Source organism: Nothobranchius furzeri, chromosome 11 (genome assembly GCF_043380555.1).
Source record: "Nothobranchius furzeri strain GRZ-AD chromosome 11, NfurGRZ-RIMD1, whole genome shotgun sequence".
Lineage (NCBI taxonomy): Eukaryota > Metazoa > Chordata > Actinopteri > Cyprinodontiformes > Nothobranchiidae > Nothobranchius > Nothobranchius furzeri.
This window is the reverse complement of record NC_091751.1, coordinates 63,833,986-63,854,035: the sequence shown is the minus strand read 5'-3', so window position 1 is coordinate 63,854,035 and position 20,050 is coordinate 63,833,986. Positions and strand designations below refer to the sequence as shown.

General features: G+C 43.1%; 1 protein-coding gene across 2 annotated transcripts in view; it reads right to left on the bottom strand.

Moving 5' to 3' along the window:
* Positions 1–953: 953 nt before the first annotated feature.
* Positions 954–20,050, bottom strand: part of LOC107384272 (sodium channel protein type 2 subunit alpha) — a 62,080-nt gene continuing 42,983 nt past the window's right edge. For both annotated transcript variants that reach the window (XM_015957428.3, XM_070541745.1), the window contains 10 exons: positions 14,545–14,662; positions 14,309–14,463; positions 7,741–7,914; positions 6,361–6,483; positions 5,720–5,992; positions 5,479–5,532; positions 5,267–5,408; positions 5,058–5,158; positions 2,422–2,692; positions 954–2,288 (listed from right to left, as the gene is read on the bottom strand). In XM_015957428.3, coding sequence (XP_015812914.3) covers positions 1,147–2,288; positions 2,422–2,692; positions 5,058–5,158; positions 5,267–5,408; positions 5,479–5,532; positions 5,720–5,992; positions 6,361–6,483; positions 7,741–7,914; positions 14,309–14,463; positions 14,545–14,662 — 2,553 coding nt within the window. In that variant the 3' untranslated portion in view covers positions 954–1,146. The remainder of the gene's footprint in view (positions 2,289–2,421; positions 2,693–5,057; positions 5,159–5,266; positions 5,409–5,478; positions 5,533–5,719; positions 5,993–6,360; positions 6,484–7,740; positions 7,915–14,308; positions 14,464–14,544; positions 14,663–20,050) is intronic.

Sequence of the window (20,050 nt, the reverse complement as noted above, 5' to 3'; positions counted from 1 at the left end):
AAAATACCCAGAGGGGGCAGTGCCAGTCAGATGTTTGTAACAGCAGGCATTTGTACTTTTAAAGCACTTTTAAGAAAACTCATATTCACTTTTACAGGCCGACTGGACAGCTCTGCCAACAGTATAATTTTAGCAATCACTGATCTTACTGTGAGCAGTTGTCACTATTTGTCCAGTATAAGGAAACACTGGTTGAAGTGTTTGTGTGGTTAACCTTGTGTGGAACAGTTTATAGTAAAGTTTTTAATTACATTTAGATTTTTATTCAATTTTATGCTGTTATCTTTTTATTTCTATTTATCTATTTTGTTTCATTGATCTGTTGTTTTATATGTATTTTATCTGGACCTAAGAGTCTGTCAATAAAGATTATCGATCTATCTATCTATAGTCTGTGATGAAAATGTGCTGCTGCTATGGTGCGAGTGAACTTAGAAGCCTTTAGATAAAATATATAAAGAGATGACATGATTGCTTCCATTGTGAATTTTTTCAGTCCTAATTATCTCACTTTAGATTGATAAAGGTCACGTAGAGCACACTGTGTCCTAATCCAGAGTGAAGGAGTGAAACCAGGAGATGAAGGAGTCATGTGCTGTCGCATTGTACAGATGAGGACTGCCGGATAGCCAGGGAGCACACATGGAAATCCGTAAAGTGAAGAAACAACATTTTAATCTACGTACGTCTCGTAAACCTACGGCTGTTTATGGTTGTAGTTGTGTAAAAGCTGAAGGACGTGTTTCTCTGTCAGAGACACTTTAAGCAACATTGTGTAGAAAAAGAAAAGTTAACCGTGGTTTTGTTATTATTCAAAGACTAAAACTGAGTTTATAAAATGATTTGAGGACAAGTTTAACCTTTGAACCCTTCACATGCTGCCTTGACGATAACTATATAACATATAGTCATTATATAAATTACATCTATGTAACATTGTTATTCTACTGAAACAGAGGCTGTGAGCTACTTAAAAATAATGGTTTTTGTCCCTTATAAAATAATAAAAAATCTGACTAGAAAGTGTTTTCATCACTTATCTCTGATATCTGGAACAGACATTTGATTATTTTCAAATCAGCTGAGTTTTAAACAAATGTTTCTTCATAGTTTTCATCAGCAAGTTCAGAGCCTCCAGAAGTTGGTCTAAGTGGACCAGGTGTGCTCCGGGAGGCTTCCCAAGGTCAGCAGTGTGTCCTCGGTGTCTTCGTCCGGTGCCTCCGTAGGCCCGTAGTGTTGTATCATGGAGGCGATCAGCCCCTCTGTCTCCGGAGCGCTCTCCACGTCCACCACAATCTCGTAGTTTATCTGTCTGTAAAGGTAGGATGCCTGCTTCACTTGCCGGCGCACCAGATGCCTCCTGTAACACCTCTGGATGATGATAGCAGAAACCTCCTCCATTTTGTGGCGGAGCGTGGATGTGATGGGCTCATGGGAAATTTTGGAGGGGTTGGTCACCATGAACTTCTCCTCCATCTGCTGTTTGAGGGTGTCCATGTCACCCGACTCACCCAGCACACGCTTTGTGAAGGCAAACAAGATGTCCAGGCAGTGGATCCTGTCCCCGCTGACCATGGGGAGGTCCATAGAAATCAGATGGACCTTGTTGGGCTTTGCGATGCGCAGCGGCTCCGAAAGAGCGTCGGCAAACCTCTCCAGCTTTGAAAACTCTATGAACTGCGTGGCCTCAGAGTCAAACTTCTCCCAAACCTCATAAAACATTTCAAAGTCGTCCTCGCTGAGCGGTTCTGTGCTTTCCTCCGTGGCGACGCTGAAGTTCTCCAGAATGATAGCTATGTACATATTTACCACAATGAGGAAAGAAATGATGATGTAGCTGACAAAGAAAGCAATGCCCACTGACGGGTTTCCGCAGTTACCCCGGGTGTTGGTGCCAGTGTTGACGAAGTTAATGTCACACTCCTCTGGGGAGCTGGACATTATGGGGCTCAGGAGGTTGTCCCAGCCTGCTGAGGTGCTGATCTGAAAAAGGCAGATAATACTGTTCCCAAAGGTCTCAAAGTTAAACATGTCATCAACCCCATCTTGTTTTTTCACGTAGGCAAAGTTTGCCATACCAAAAATAGCATAAATGAACATAACAAGAAATAGCAGGAGGCCAATATTAAACAGCGCTGGCATGGACATCATTAAGGCAAACAGTAAAGTCCTTATTCCTTTGGCTGCACGTATAAGTCGAAGGACACGTCCTATCCTCGCCAGTCTGATGACTCGGAACAGGGTTGGAGAAACAAAGTATTTTTCAATGATATCAGCAAGGACGATCCCTGAAACCAGGAGAAAAAAGGGGAAAGAAAATGTGTCTAACAATAAAAGTTTTTTTTTCTCATGAACAGTGAATGACAACTAAACATCCATCGTTAATCATTCATCTTATTTGCTGTGTGTGCTGATTCTTACCCACTATTGAGAGTATTATCACCACAAAGTCAAAGACGTTCCATGCAACTGTGAAGAAATAACAGCGGAGAGCAAAGATCTTGATCAGGCATTCGGTGGTGAAAATGATGATGAAGACCAGGTTGATCATGTTGAGGATGAACTCCATCCGCTCTGACTGCTGATCGGTTTCCACCATCATGGTCACCATGTTGACAATGATGAGCATCATGATCATGATGTCAAAGGCTTGCTGGGACACCAGATCAAAGAAGAAGGCTTGGAGAACATTCTGAGATGGAGGAAAGAAAACAAGCTTGTGAAAAAAAAAAAACAATTCATTGTTTGTTCACTCATTCATCCATTAAATGTTGTAAATGTTCAGTTTTCTACCTGTTCTGTTCATCTTCCTGAATGACCTCTGCTCAAAGAAATAGAGTTAATGTTCTACAGGACTGATATGCTAATGGCTAGTATAAATACAGCCCGTGTCATTTAAAAATGAATGATTTATAAAAATGTTATTTTCTAAACCTATACACTTTCATACACTTTTACAAAACAGCAATTTAGACTAAGTTCACTCGTCTTTTCAACCCATTTCAAGTGGTTTCTGGTATAAATGAATGCCTAGAGTCGATTTCTGTGGGAAAAAGCTCTGACACTCCTGTTTCAGGAGGTAGAATTTAGCCAGAGAGGTGAGCGGAGAAAATGGCGTGTTTTGGAGTCTTATTTCCTGATATTCTGACATCTCGCCTCTGATTGGCTAGCAGGAACACAGCTCCATCACAGGCTGTTTGCTCTGCAACACTGATGTTTCTTCTCCACAAATAACACAAGCCTAGAGGAGTTCTGATTTATTGTAAAGTTGTTAATGCTAATGGTTAGCTTCTATTAGCTGATCATGTGCTCTGCTCTCTCCTGGATGCTAAATCAACAACAGCCTTCCCCGTCGCGAGCCATGATGGGTGAGACCATGAATGCTAATTTTCTATGTGACGTAGAAATGACTTGCATTTTCTTATCTGATTGTTTGCCTATCTATTTTCTATCAGTGGCCATGCAGGAAATAGGGATGGTGTTACACAGTGAAGTGTAGTGAGGACAAAAGAAACATGATGACTTGGTCGATAGACAAGGAAAACCAGTTTTATTTCCTCTGGTCCGAAAAAAACAAAATCAGAAAATCCCAGCACTATTCAAAATGGCCACCCATCCAACTCTCTTAGCAGTCTCTGTCACTTTCAGAGAGGAAAAACGACCCTTTGCCACACCCAGCAGTCCACCTATATACTCTCCGACCCCCCCCCCCCTCCAATTCAGGTCGGCCAATCACATCAGTCCACTCAGGCATTTCCTATATGAAGGCAGCATTAGAGGTGGGCTTCCTCTTTAGCTGCTTCAAAATGGCTGCCACAGAGGACACCTCCTGAGGGTAACAAACAAATTCATGTTACATAACAAATTACATTCCTGACTGAACACTCTTTGGTTTAAAGACATGTTGCTTCTCAACAGATGGAAGACTAATATCAGGTTTAGCCAGCGTGTCAAACTGAGAATGATCGATCATAATAAAAAAAAAAATAACCAGTAAAAACCGGTTTCTCCTTAAACTTGGTATTTAAATTCTATTCTGTTCATTTACTAGCATATTTATTACCAGCAGCAGGGTGCAGCCAGAATTTGAGTCCAGCAGGAGTTTTTTAATTGCTAAACCATATAATGTAAGCAGTGGTGTCCAGAGAGCAGTATATGGGCCATTTTTGGCCCTGGATGTCACGTCCTCGCCCCTCAGCCACCTCGCCGCCTGCAGAACCACAGGCTAGAACTCCATCTCCCATCTTCCCTCACTCCACGCAGTTCCCACCACGTCATCGCTGTCACCCTCAAAAGCCGGAAGAGGACAACGCACCACACTCAGTCATCGATTCTTCAATCCATGTTTGAGTTCCAAGCGTTCATGCTCTACTACCAAACCACCCTACTCTATCGACATAAAAGCAAGCTGTTTCCCTTACTTTCTGGAACACTATTTCTCCCCCGCTCTCCATCGGGCTTGCGCCGGTGTTCCTGGATTAACTGCGTGACAGCAGCTCCCACCATTCGCTCATCCGCGTCTGGGTTCTCTAATCACGATACATCCCCGCAAACGCCATTGTTTGTCTGCGTAGCTCTCACCTCATTACACTGGAAGGGAAATTCAAGAGTCACAGAACTTTACCATCCCAGCACAGATAGCTGAAGGAGGAAGACATTTAAAATATAAACATTTTATGAATGAAAGGCTTGTTGAAAAATGAAGGCATTATCAAATCTAAACGTTTAAGTAATATTCAAAGTATTTGTCTTTTATTTGCAACTTTTTAATTGTATTTAATTTTCTGCTAAACAGAAACACTAACCTCCACCATCTTTTACCAAAAGCTGTTTAAGGAGCTCTGTCCAAGGCTGTGTTTGCTAGCCGTTAGCTCATCAATCCTGTCAGGTGTAAACTGTGTTTCTTCAAACAGAGGTCACTCAGTAAGTAAGATATCACTATTTATAACTTTTCCACAGATTCACATGTGATAAAATAATCTACATGCTGATGATTTTTACCCTTAAACATGTTAAAAGGATCAGGAAAATGTTTTTATTTTGACTTGTTTCCTTACCGCAGGCCTCGGTATCGGCTTTTGAGGTTTCTTAGTTCCTAACTTTTTCATGGCATTGTAGTACTTCTTCTGTTCTTCAGTCATAAAGATATCCTGTCCACCTAATTATAAACGAAAACAAATCTCGCATTATTCATTAGTGAAATGTTTTATGAAGGCTTGAAAAGCTTCTTGCAAGCGTAGTGATTCAGACTTTTTGTGCTTAACACTCATCTTTCTTTTCTGCTGATTGAAATTGTCAATGATGACACCAATGAAGAGGTTGAGGGTGAAGAAGGAGCCGAATATGATGAAGACAACAAAGTAGAGGTACATGTAGAGGTTGATTTCTCTGATGGGCTGTTCTTCCACCTGAAAACAGATGTCATGAGCTATTTGCTACACAGACATTCGTACTCTGGTCAAAGATGAGCACACTTACTCCTCTTGAATCAACAGCTGCATTCATTATTTCCATCCATCCTTTAAAAGTTGCCTAAAACACAAAACAACATGTCACTGGTCTCGTCATTGTCAACAGCTGGTTTCATCTTGCTGAAAAACGCGACCTCCTGACGTTGAAACACCGAAACAAAAGTTGCCTCGGATGATTATTGAACCATAACTGTCTACAAGCCTCGTGGAAAACACGAAGTTAGGTCAGGAGATGAAAAACAGCTCACCACTTGCAGAAGGGAGAGGTAACCCAGTCCAACGTTGTCAAAGTTGACCTTGACTGTTGTCCAGTAGAACTGAGTGTCATTCATGGCGAGACAGTCGGACTTGTTGTTGACAACGGAGACACTGTGGGTGAAGCCCGTTCGGTTCACACACTTCCCAAACTTGCCTGCAAACAGGTTGACTCCCATGATGCTGAAGATGAGCCAGAAGATAAGACACACGAGCAGCACGTTCATAATGGAAGGGATGGCTCCTATCAGAGCGTTCACAACCACCTGGAAAAACAAAAACCACAGCTGTCCTGTACAGTCTGCCTCAGAGCCAGTGAAACAACTCACTCCTGCTAGTTTACGCTCCTGTTTGCTGAAAGACTGGAATGATTAGAGTTACTCCAAAAGAGGGTTGTGGTTGACTCCAGCAGTCGTCAGGCGAGAGGTGGGGGACACCCTGGACATGCCCCCAGTCCATCACAGAGACACACACTAACACCTAGGAACCATTTAGAGTAACAAATCTACCTGACATGTGTGTTTTGGTCTGTGGGAGAAAAACCAGAGCACCCAGAGGAAACCCACAAATGCACTGGGAGAAGACGCGGCTGCAGCCAGCATTTGACCCCAAAACAGAATCAATACATTCTCACCCTCATGCCCTCAAATCTGGAAAGAGCTCGGAGCGGTCTCAAAGCTCGGAGCGTCCTCAGTGACTTGATTGCAGAGAAGTCTGAATATCCCAGAGAACTCGCTACCAAGCTGATCAGAGACACCTAAATGGAGCACAGAGGAGCCCTTGAACTATTTAAATCTTATTAAAATAAAAAAAGAAAACATATATAGCAGAAAAACACAAACACCTGAAGAGCCATGTTTATTAATTGTTGGTGTTTTGGGACATTCCACAGTTAGAAACACACCCATTCATTTGGAAGTTTTAGATTTGGTTTAGATTTGGTTTAACGGGACGTTTCCACTCTATTCTACATCCAAAACAGACAAAACAAAATGGCATTCTGCTGTTGAATGACCCTTGGATGACTGCTACATGAATGAAGATGACAGATTATGATCGGTGGCAACAAAACACAGACAAGTATGCACACATGCTCCAACATGCATGCATACCCAGCTATATATACATTTAAATATGTATATATATCAAATAGAGTGAGTTTTATAAAGAATATTTATCTTTGCCAAATTTATTTTCCAATTTGAATTAAACTGGTCCAGCACATTAATAAAAATAAAGCAATTTAAAGCTTAGATGAGCCCAATGTCCTGCTTTCTTTATAAAAGTCAATTTAGAGATGCGTTATATAAATATATCTAAAGAAGATATTTGAAATAAATTTTGTTTGCAAAAGATGTATTTGGCTCCACAAACATACAGACAGAAGGGTGTTTCAGCAGAATAAAATAGTGACGTTGCATTAAAAAAAAAAATAAAGACAAGCAGGAATTATACAAAACAATATTAGCTGAAGCGTTTCTGCAGAAAAATGATCAAACTAAAGATGCTAGACACATTTGTAGAGTATTTTGCAGGGAACATAAGATCTTCTGTAGATAATCTTCATGTCACTGTTTGTTTTTAATATAAAAGCCAAAGTCCTCAGTCCAAGACTGACTACTGAGACATTTTTGGCGACAAATTGATTTAATCTTCACGGCATTTGACTGGAACCAAGACGGTGGCTTTTCATATCAAAACAAAAACGACTTACGAGTGAAGAAACACAAGTTTTCTGTGATGCAGATGCAAGTGTCCAAAGTCACCAGACACCAGCTAACTCCAACTTACCCTAACAATAGCTCGGTCTGTGGAAATCTGTGTAACAGCAGGTAGAATCAGAGGATGTGCAATTTGTCTTCTTTAATAATTAACCCACACAAACCCTTTTGAGTTCATCTGGCAAGTTCTTGTCACAAAACAACAGCGCTGACTGATTTGCAGGTCTGGTCAACAATACCCATGAGCAGCCTTTCATGACGAAAGAATAAAAACATGCAAAATAGTCACTCACGTCTACAATCAGGAAGTCAAGCCAACACCAGTAGTTGGTGAAATATTTCTTGAAGCCATATGCAATCCACTTGAGAAACATCTCCAGCACAAAGATGTAGGAGAAGACTTTGTCAGCGTACTCCAACACCACCTTAATGACTCGTCTCCTCTCGATGTAGATATCTTCAAACGCCTGCAGTGAAAAACACGACACCAGGTCATAACAGCTCAGGTGAGTTTGTCCTTTTGTGCGCGTTTAAAGCTATGAAAAAAGTTAAATAATTACTTCAATAAAATAAAATAAAAACTTGATCATTTTAATTTGACACTTAACTAAAAATAAAAGTGAATTAAAATATTTTGTCTAGAAGATAATTCTGTACTGAAAGTTTCAAAGACACGTTGAAGGTCTTATTGGGGCAAATGTATTTAGTCAGCCACCAGTTTTCCAAGTTCTCTTACTTAAAGAGCAAGTCACCCCCAAATCAATTTTTTTTGCTGATAAACTAAATAAACGAGTGTCTGATCGTGCTGCAGACACGTGTGGCAAGGTGGAGAAACGAGGGCCCGGGTGGGATTCGATCCCCAGACTCCCGGGTGAGAGTCATACGCTCTAACCAGTCAGCCAAAGGGACATCCCCTTGGCCAAGTAGCCAGGGCGCATGATCAATCAGGACATTGTGACAGGACGCTCACACTGTCACACACGTGTCGTCAATAATTTGGCACTTCAGTGCATCTTAGTTAAAATTTAAATATTCTGCCTTAAACTGTCAGTGTTGCGCCGTTGTCAGGTAAAAACTCTGCACTGTATTTGAATTTAAATCTGCCGCCGCTATTGGCTAAGAGGTATGCCATGATGTAAACTGGTACATTATGATGTCACAATGCCGTTGTGAGCCTGTGTGTGTGTATTTGTTAGTGGCTCCGCCCTCTCGGTCTGCTAGGCAACAGCATTTGTTGCATTTTTCAAACATGAAGAGGGAGTGGAGTTAGACTCTGGTAGGGGGTGACTTGCTCTTTAAAAAGATGAGAGGTCTGTAATTTTCATCATAAGTAAATCTCAACTATGAGAGACAAAATGAGAAAATCACATTGTCTGATTTTTAATGAATTTATTAGTTAATTATGGTGGAAAATAAGTATTTGGTTTCCTACAAACAAACAATTCTGTAAGAGGCTCCTCTGTCCTCCACTTGTTATCAGCACAATAGATACCTGTCCACAACTTCAAACATTCCCACTCCCAACTCCACTATGGCCAAGAGAGCTGGCAAAGGACACCAGAAACACAGTTGTGGACCTGCACCAGGCTGGGAAGACCGAAACTACAATAGATAAGCAGCTTGGTGTGAAGAAATCAACTGCGGGAGCAATTATTAGAACATGGAAGACATACTAGACCACTGATAATGTCCCTCCATCAGGGGCTCCATGCAAGATCTCACACCTTGGAGTCAAAATGATCATAGGAACAGTGAGCAAAAATCCCAGACCTACAGGGACCTGCAGAGAGCTGGAACCAAAGTTACAAAGGGCTCAATTATGTGGTTGCATACCCCTCATAAAGTAGGTAGCTGTGCCCCGGGCTCACACAAGAGAGAGGATCGGAGGACGCTCCTCCAAACACGCTCTATTATTTTCATAATTTCATTATTGTTTCTCCTGGAAGCGCTCAGTCAGACCGAGTGCTGTGATGTCGGGAGATCCAGTCTTGGGGAGGGAGCGGGGTCAGTGACGGCAGCTGCAGCGTAATCATCTTATTTAGGGACACGGAGAGGTTAAAAGGAGAGAGAAATAAAAGATAGAAGTTCTTGTTCCACTTAATTCTTTTGTTTCATGATGATAAACTAAACTGGGAGGAAGCTTTGGTTCATTTTAAGTTACAGGAGATCTTGTTTCGTATCTGCTCCTCCAGAGACAGCATGGACATGAGGGTTACATGGTGAGGGTCATACAGGACGGGTTAGTGCAGTCACACAGCCGAGCTGGAGGGGAACAGGTGTTGTCCTTCTTTATATTGCAAGCTTGTGTGTTATGTGCATTTCAGCCAGCGATCCTAACAGCAGCAGCAGCACACTAACACTTTACAAGGGTCCTTTTATTAATGTGCTTGGGGGTGACTTGCTCTTTAAGTTAAACTGAGTTCTTCTAATGTCACATTGTCAAGTAGCTTTCTATTTTACGGTAATTCTATTTAGTAAATTACCAAGTTATAAAGTTCCCCAAGACAGCAAAACAGTGTCTAAGCAAGCGTGCATTAATACCACATATTTTGATTGTCATATGACAAGTTCATTAATACCACAGGCTAAATACACAACAGCTGCTGTGCTCACAGACTAGAGCGCTCCGCCTCCGCATTGACGCCATCGACATATACATGGTCGACACAGAAAATGACATTCAGGGGCCTATCAACTGAGGAGCTCCTTCAAAGGTTGATGGATGAAGGCTGCATTGACGTGTCAGAGGAAGAGGCTCAAAAATTTAGAGGTAAGTGAGGTGTGATTTTTGGTGTTTTAAAAATGACAACGTGTAATTTGACACTAAAGTTAGCAAATGTCCGAAGAGCTATCTTTAGCATGAGTGATTAGCTAGCTGGTAGCTAAGTTTTAAACAAAGGAAGGGTGCTATTTTGTACCATCCCAGATAGCAAACATTTTGGCTTTATTTTGGTTTTATTCTGGCATAAATTCGGCATTTTGGCATCCTTCTGGCACAAAAATGTTCGAAAAAGTGTTTTGGTTTAAATGTGGCATAATTTTGGGTTCCCATTATAGACAATTACGTCAGCGAGTGTTTCCGTTTTAACTGTGGCATGATTATGGTTTGCCTTAATAGAAAATTACGCGACTGGCGATTATGGCATATTCTGGGTAGCCAGACGAGAGCGGGACAGCGTCTGTGACTTCTGCAGGTGTGCTATGGGGTTACTTTGGCAAGCCATAAAACTCATCAAATGCCGGGAAAAATAGTGATGAAAGACCGGGAATCAGGACTAATTCGACAGAGGTGAGTACCATTTCCTCTTGTTTCCTACCTTTTTGTTTGCTATAGTTTTGTTTTAGGTCTATATTGTTTGTTTTAGCAAAATGTGTATGCTAGGGATGCACCGAATATTTGGCCACCGAAAGACCTGAATCACCGAAACAACACGGCCGAAACATGTCATTGTTTAAAGTTTATTCTGCTTTTATACGTTCCGGGTTCCCAAACTAATGGCTTGGTTTCTGCTAGTAGATAGTGGCTGTACCACTGTTTAGATGATGGTACAGATGCTAACTGTGGCTAACCTACAGCTAACAGAACCAGCGCCTATATACGACCGAGTGGCTTCGCCAAAGTGTCTCACGGCTCGCTGCGGCTGCAGCAGACTGTAACGATACCGGGCGGGCGGTAGAGGGCTGCATCGGGATTGGGTCCCGCTGGACCCAACACAAATCTTGCGGGGGCGGGCAGTGTGAATTTTGCTGCGGGCGGGAACGGTCGGCTAAAAGAAACAGTGCGGGATCTGGATGAGTATGATGGAGTCGGCAACTGATGTTGAAAAGAAGCTGAAACAAGGTCTTGATGACACAAAAACCAAAGCAAGGCAAGTCAGACATTTGGAGTTTCTCTGACTGTGTTAATATTTCTCATTCAGGTCTCTATCAGAAAAACGACCTCGATCACTGCCTGATTACAGAGGAGAATAGAATATGAAACGGCCTTGATTTCATTAACCCTTCAAGCACCACAAAGTAGCTCCTTTATGTTTTTTAAAGAATTTTATAGTTTAAGTAGCGAGGAGTTATTTGAAATCATATGTGCCGAGGCGTCACCGGTGATCCTGGTGACGCATCGGCGTTAAAGGGTTAAAAACTAAATGAAAACAAAGTGCGTCAATCCTGACCAATGTGATAAAAGACGTGCAGGAACCGATCAATTTGTTTTCCCTCATTTACAGTAATGGAGATAACGGCGCAGTGCGTGGCTCTGGTGGTAATCAAGTTAAATTTGATCTCTTTCCAACAATTTTCACAAGAAAACAAAACAGTTAAAAGCAGGGCTTTTGTTGTGTTGACCGGATAGTTCCTGTATTTGACCGTTTACTTTGACGGAGAACGAATAGAAAGAATTACCCTGACGCATGCAGTCGAACTGACGTTTTATTCGTTATCGCAGAAGTAGCTAAATCACCCAAGAAAAGATTCCCATCTGAACATCTGAGCTGGACACTTTACAGAGATCCCTACAAATTTGTCAAAGACCTCTTTGTCAAGGAGAAAAACGGGGGCCTAAAAACACCTATAAAGGAACTTGAGGAGTACATGAGGAAGACCTACTCCGACAATCAAAGGCATGTGCCAGCCAGTATTCCGGAAGATATGCCGCCAATTCAACCACCCAAGCACCAGCTGGAAACAAGGCCTCCTACATGGAGCGAGGTGGAGAGGACAGTAAAGCGGGCAAGAACAGCCTCAGCCCCTGGGCCAAATGGAGTTCCATGTAGGCTCTATAAGAACACGCCAGGCGTCCAAAAGTACCTCTGGAAGCTTATGAAGGTAGCATGGGAGAAAGGAATTATACCAAAGGCATGGCGGCGGGCTGGAGGGATCCTGATTCCCAAAGAGAAGAATTCTTCAACCATCGAGCAGTTCCGCCAGATCAGTCTCTTGAATGTGGAAGGAAAGATATTCTTCAGTGTTGTAGCCCAGAGGCTATCAGTCTTCTTGCAGAAGAACAACTTTGTTGACACCACAGTGCAGAAGGCAGGAATAAGTAGGTTTGCTGGATGCCTGGAACACACAAATGTCATTTGGCACCAGATACAAACAGCCAAGAAGGAGAAGAAAGACCTACATGCGGGTTTTCTAGACCTAGCTAATGCCTTTGGGTCAGTGCTGCATGAGATTTTGTGGACGGCGTTCAATTACTTCCAAGTCCCAGAGGAAATCACAAGGCTGGTCAAAGCCTATTTTCAGGACCTTCAATTCTGCGTGACAGCACAGACTAAAACAACTGCCTGGCAGCACCTCGAGATAGGCATAATGGCGGGCTGCACCATCTCTCCACCGGCGTTTACAATGGCCATGGAGATCATCATATGAGCATCCAGATGGGTGGTTGGAGGAGAACGATTGAAGAACGGGTTGCGTGGTCCTCCATTCAGGGCGTACATGGACGACATGACGACAATAACAACAACAAAGGCATGCACCAAGCGTTTGTTGTATCAGTAGGTGAGTGATTGAGCTAGGTGGAGGTATGGCCAAGACTCAGCAGGAGTCCAGTGCAGTGCAGCCACTTAGTACGACACAGACAGCCATGCAGCTCTACAGCAAACAGCTGTGGCTGATTCTAAATCGGTGTGGAGCAGAGTTTTAACCTGAAGAAGGACATATAATTACGGTTTTGGGCTGAAATGAAAAATTTTAAGCATGTTGCACAAAACTGCAAAAACAATGATTATACATGTCTACAGCACTATTAGACACTCATCTATACAAGTTATTGGCAAAAAAAGTTGATTTAGGTGTTACTCGCACTTTAAATAGGGGAACTTGCACAATTGGTGGCTGACTAAATACTTTTTTCCCCATTGTATATCATGCAAAATCCACTTTTTGGAGTTTTGACCATGTTATATTCTTATTTCCTCATGAATATCAATCAAACTTTATTTCAGACAAGGGATATGTCCATAACAAGAATAAAAAAAAAAAAAAAAAAAAAAAAAAAAAATACAAACACATTCTAATTACAAACCGTATAGGCAGTTGCTCCAATGTTTAAAAAGGACTGAGGAGTACCTCGTGTCACTGTAAGATAAAGATGACAGAGCTCTAACAACCGCGTTAGCTGACAAACTCAGTCGGCAGATGAATTTGTACATGAAGAGCCTCAGAAGCGCATGAAAAGTTGGGATGTTACTCGTAACAAACATGTGACTTGCCGAAGTCCATCTAGGGAGCTTCATGAGGATTCTAAAAGCATCCTGATAAGCCACTTGAAGCTTCTTCATTACTACCTTACTATAGTTGCACCACAAGTGGGCTGTATAGAGAGGAGTACAAAAGGAACGAAAGAGGGACACTTTAACAGGATCTGAGCACATGCCAAAGTTACGTGCCAGAGAATAAACACCCTAAAGTGGTTTTTGGATTTACGCCAGCATGTTTTCTGTTTCAGCTGCAGCTTCCCTTCAGCTCTGCAAAGCTATTGGGCGGCGGTAGCAGTGGAGTTTAGTGTCCACCCAATAAATGAGAATGTTGCAGGTTCAAGCCCTGCTCAGTCTATCACTATCATTGTGTCCTTGGGCAAGACACTTAACCATCCTTGCGTGCTTGTTGTTGTTCGGATGGACAGGTGGCGCCAGTATACGGCAGCCTCCCTCCCATCAGTGCATCCCAGGTCAGCTGTGACTAGCTCATTACCCTCCGTGGCCTGGATTTTTATAAGTGGATGAAAACAAACAAAACACTACACAACACTTTCTTTTCTTTGTGAATTAAAAGGATTTAGGATGTGAAGAATGAAACAGCCACAAGCTACAGGCTCTACTGATACCTAGAAGAAGATAACTAGTGTCTAGGGGGGGTTACCAGAGCTCCGCTGCTCAGCAGGATCATGAAGATGATGAACGTCTCAAACCAGCTGTGCTCCACAATCTGATAGCAGGTCTTCCTCAACCTCCACCAGGCCTGGCCCAGACCGTGGCTGGTGTCGATGCTGCAGCACTGACAGTGTCTCAGGCACACTGATAACAACATCAGCATGTAAAACAGAGTGTGAGAAAACATGACTCTAGAAAACACTTCTGATGAAATCACACACTCACATTCAGGAAAGCATTCCTCTGGATCCATACTGTCATCAGCCGTATCTGATAGGTCATCCTCCTCCTCTCCAGGCTTCCTCAGATCCACCGTGCTGCCCTCTGAAAGGCTGATCTTCTCCTGAGATGGAAAAGGTCTGTTATGGCACAAGCCTTCATTTCAGTAACTCAGTACCAGAATTAAACACATATATGTATATTCATTTCAAGTTTATTTATATAGCATCAAATCACAACGAGTCGTCTCAAGGCGCTCCACACAGTGAACGCTCCAATAAAGTTCAGTTCAATAAGCAAATCAGTAAAAAGTTTCCTATATGAGGAACCCAGCAGGTTGCATCGAGTCACTGACTAGTGTCAGTGTCTTTACAGCAATCCTCACACTAAGCAAGCATGCAGCAACAGTGGAAAGGAAAACTCCCTTTTAACAGGAAGAAGCCTCCAGAGGATCCTGTCTCAGTGTAAGCAGCCGCCACGACTCACTGGAGATTGAGAAGGCAGAGCAAACACACTATATATGTATATATATATATATATATATATATATATATATATATATATATATATATATATATATATTTGTCTTAGAATTCTTTAAATGTTCAAATAAAAATGGTGGAATGTCTTCTCCAGGTCAGGGACACCATCCTGCACCAGATGGAGGAGTTTCAGTGTCTCAGGGTTTTGTTCACAACTGAGGGGAAAAATGAAACAAGAGATCAATGGGAGGATTGGTGCTGTGTCTGCAGTGATGTGAGCGTTGTACCCGTGCACATATACTGAGCCTGGATCCTCTAGAGGTTTTTCATGTTAAAGGGGAGTTTTCCTCACCACTGTCGCTACATGCTTGCTTAGTATGAGGATTGCTGTAAAGGCTCTGACACTAGTCAGTGACTCGATGCAACCTGCTGGGTTCCTTCTATAGGAAACGTTTTACTGATTGGCTTAATGAACTGAACTTTATTGGAATGTTTATTGTGTAAAGCGCCTTGAGATGACTCTTGTTGTGATTTGGCGCTATATAAATAAACAGAATTGAACCGAATTGCCATAGTGAAGAGAGAGCTGAGCCGGAAGGCAAGCTTTCGATTCACCGGTCGATTTATGTTACTACCCTCACCTATGACCATGAGCTTTGGGTAGTGACCGAAAGAATGAGATCGCGGATACAAATAGCTGAAATTAATTTTCTCTGAAGGGTGTCTGGGCTCTCCTTTAGAGATAGTGTGAGAAGCTTAATCATCTGGGAGGGGCTCGGAGTAGATTCACTGCTCCTCCACATTGAGAGAAGCCAGTTGAGTTGGCTTGGGCATCTGGTTGGGATGCCTCCTGGACGCGTTCCTGGTGAGGTTTTCCAGGCATGCCCAACCAGGAGGATTCCCAAGGGAAGACCCAGGACATGATGGAGGGACTATTGGTGCTTACACATTAGGGTCAGTACAGTCAGGTGCGGGACCAGAATTTGGTTTCACACTTGGGTGACTGACTTTTCTGTTCTGAGGTGACTCTTGTTTTTGAGAACTCCTCTCCAGAGGTACGACTGGAACTGAGGTGACACTACAGACTGATTGGCTGGCAGAAATTTATGCCTACTGCCTCCAACTGGCAAGTAGAATCAGGCAGTAGGGAGATCCCGCATGCATGGTTCATTTTCATGCTGGATGCTGTTGAGTAAACTTCTCTATCTGGAGCATGGAGCTGCCGCTCAGTGGGAACAGGAAAAGAAAGGGAGCTGTGTGTGTGTAGTCCTGTCCTCAGAACAGCGAACCGCACGGGGCTGTCACCCCAGTGAGCCAGCAGGCAGCTGCTCAGTGGGAGGAGAAAGCAGTGTGTGGCCCACAGCAGCGGAGGACAGAGTTTTATGAGGACACACACAGCAAATTAATAAAAGGACCACTCTGAACCACGTGGTTCAGAGTCTCCAAAAGCAACACAGCTCATGCCCACCTTTGTTTAACTTATTATGCAGGACGCCACAGACATTCCTGGTCATCTTAAACGCCGTCCACTGGCTCTGGGATTTCCGCATTCCTGAGAAGTTCTTCGTAACTACATGTGAACACTACACGGCCTGTAAAAGACCGAACTCACGCTATCCTGCCCAGATCGTGCTGACCCTAATGTGTAAGCACAATGTGTTTCTCAGCTGGCCAAGAAACACCTTTGGATTCCCTTCAAGTAGCTGGCCCAAGTGGCTGGAGAGAGGGAAGTCTGGGCCTCTCTACAAAGGCTACCGGCCCCATGACTCAACCCCAGATAAGCGGAGAATATTGAAATATAGATATTGAAATAGATATCTTATCAATCAATCATAGCTTCAATAAAGACCAGGCAACCCAGACGCCAACTACAATGACTGAGAGTGAAGGACCATCAGAAGTCTTTGAAGATGTGAATGTAGCATTGAGAATGATTCCTACGAAACTGAAACCAATGAGGTGATATACACTTGAGTAGTAGTTATTCTTGAGATGCCTAATTTATACTTCTCCATCAGATATACAAGGGAGAGACACACACCCTTTGACAAAGACGTTTTGCTCTTGGACTTCTCCGTCTCCTGGGGAGTGTTGCAAAGCAATTCCCCGCCAGGACAACAGAGGGCGCAGTGTTGTTCTGTGGTATCTTGCCATGTGTCTGGTCCAAGATAGTGTGTTTATATTGTGTTTTTTGTATTTCAGACTTTTTAAACATGGACACATTTGTCTCTCATTCTCCTTCACCTCTTCATGCGCTCGCCACCTCTAAACCCACATTTCTTGTCATTTCCGTTCACGAATAAAATGCTTGCTGCATATTTTTCCACTCCTCCAGTCACGGGGAATTAAACTTTCATGTTTTTAGAGTTTTTTCGCGAGGTATTCTTCAAGCTGCTCTGTAAACACCTCTAGATATCTTAAGCTCTGTCCATGTTTTTGAGGGCGCAATGACGGCGCTGTTGACGACAGTGGCATCCTGACCAATCACAAGCTTGCAATCTCCGTCTCATTGGACGGATGTTTAGAAAACAGAGCTTGACTCTGTCCGTCCTTGTGAGCCTTCTAGAGAACCCTCGATAAGACGGATAATGGTGTTGCGTGCGTCCGTCCCGACGCAGACGGAAAAGTATGAATTAGGCTTAAGAGCATAGGCATTCATGAGAAACATTACCCACCATGGAACAGAAGGTTGGAAACCAAAATCAAGGAAGCATATAGAGAAGTGATCCAACTATCAAAGCTCCAGAAATGTACAAGAAAAACAGGACCCAAGAACTACAGCCAGATAGATACCCATACCCATACCGGAAGCACTGGAAACTGCCAAACAAAGGTTCCAAGCCTTAGCCAGCCACCTAAAGAGATACACAAGAGAAAGTGAATCCAGACAAATAAACTGGCTCCTCTCAACCCAACCAGATTAAGTGTACTCTCAGTGGCAGGCTAATAACATTAAAGCAGAACCACCAAGGCTAGAGACTGAACAGTACTGGAAGGGCATTTGGGAGAAGGAGGCAATGCAAAGTGGCTACCCTCTCTAAGAGAAGACCACAGCAACCTCCCAGTGCAGAAACCAGTATCCATCACTGTGGGAGACATTCAAGAAAGAGTCTCGGGTATGAAAAACTGGACAGCACCGGGGCCTGACATGATCCAAGATTACTAACTTTTAAAGATCAATGAACTCCATGAGTGCCTAGCAGTACAAATGAACCAGCAGCTAAAGGATGGGACTCAACCTGAATGGCTAACTGAATGGTGCACAATTCTGATCCTGAAGAACCCCTCAAAGGGTACAGTCCCACCCAACCATCGGTCAATTACCTTTCTCGCCAAAACATGGAAGCTCATGTTAGGCATCATAGCGACTAAGATAAGTGGGCACATGGATCGATACATGAGCACAGCACAGAAGGGCATCAGTAGAGAGACACCAGAGGAGCCAAACACCAGCTGCTGATAGACTGCCCAAGACTGCAAAAGCAGACACACCAATCTGTGCATGGCCTGGATTGATTACAAGAAAGCCTGTGACACAATGCTGCACTCGTGGATCGTTGAATGCTTGGGGGTGTACAACACCGACAGCAGTCTGAGAGCCTTTATTGCAAACTTATTGGGGCAGTGGAAAACCACCCGTGAGGCCAATTGCAAGCCAGTTGCACAAGTCTCCATCAAACGTAGCATATACCAAGGAGACACACTGTCCCCGCTGCTGTTCTGCATAGGTCTGAAACCCCTCAGCCAAATATTCAACAAGACTGGCTATGGATACTGACTCAAGAATGGAACCACAATCAGCCGCCTCCTCTATTTGGATGACATAAAGATGTACGCCAAGAGCAAGTGAGACATTGATTGACTGATCCACATTACCAGGATCTACAGCACTGACACTGGAATGTGATTCAGACTTGAGAGGTGTGGTCGGATGGTAACAAAGAAAAGGAAAATAGTCCACACAGAAGGGGTTTCTCTCCCAGAAGGAACAATAACAGACATTGGGGACAGCTACAAGTATCCCACAAGCAAATGGCAACCTCGATGAGGCCGCAAGGAAAGGAGCTACAGCCAAATACCTACTATGAGTAAGGCAAGTCCTAAGAAGTCAACTCAATGGAAAGAACAAATCAGAGAAAAAAACTGCTATGCCCTGCTAGTAATCAAATATCCTGCAGGAATAATAAGCTGGCCAAAGGAAGGAATACAGACCACAGATGTTAAGACACAGAAGCTCTTAACCATGCATGGAGGGTTCCATCTCAAATCCAGCACCCTGAGAATGTACAGTAGCTGTAAGGAAGGGGGCCAAGAACTAGTTGGTGTGAGAACCATTGTTCAGGATAAAACAAGATCTATCCCTGACCCTAACCCCAATAGATGACATGCTTAGTGAATGTCCCAGTCAACGGTGAACAGACAAGGAGGCACTGGAAATACCACTGTGGGAGGACAAACCCACGGTCATCGGGACAGTAACCTCCAAATTGGAGGAGTGGCTAAAGCAGATCCCAGGAAAAGCATCAGACATCTCAGTAAAGAAAAGAGCAGTTCAAGGAACATCTAAGATACTGCGCAGAACGCTCAAGCTCCCCGCAGGCCTCTGGTAGAGGACCCAAGCTTGGAAGGATGAGACCACCCGCAGAGGGTGAGATGGGGATTTTTATGAACAGTATGTTGCAGAAGAAAGGTTTGCATTTAAAAATAATGTAGATTTAATTTGCTTTATCAGGTGTTTTTAGTTGTTGTGGCAATACTGACTAGGTGTTTCCAAATGTGCTCCCTCAGAACAGGACATCTATCATTTTCTGTCCTGGTTGAGCCAGAGATGATTTACTCCAGTACAGCCGACTCACCTACATACGCTGCTTTATTTTTTACAGAGCCCTAATACAGTTTTGATGAGATTTTCCCATTTTGTAAAGGCTGCATATTTCACATGATTAATAGGATGATAATGCAGGATCAATCCAATAAAATGGTATCAAGTCTAATCCAGCATTAACCAGCAGACAAGGGACATGAACTAC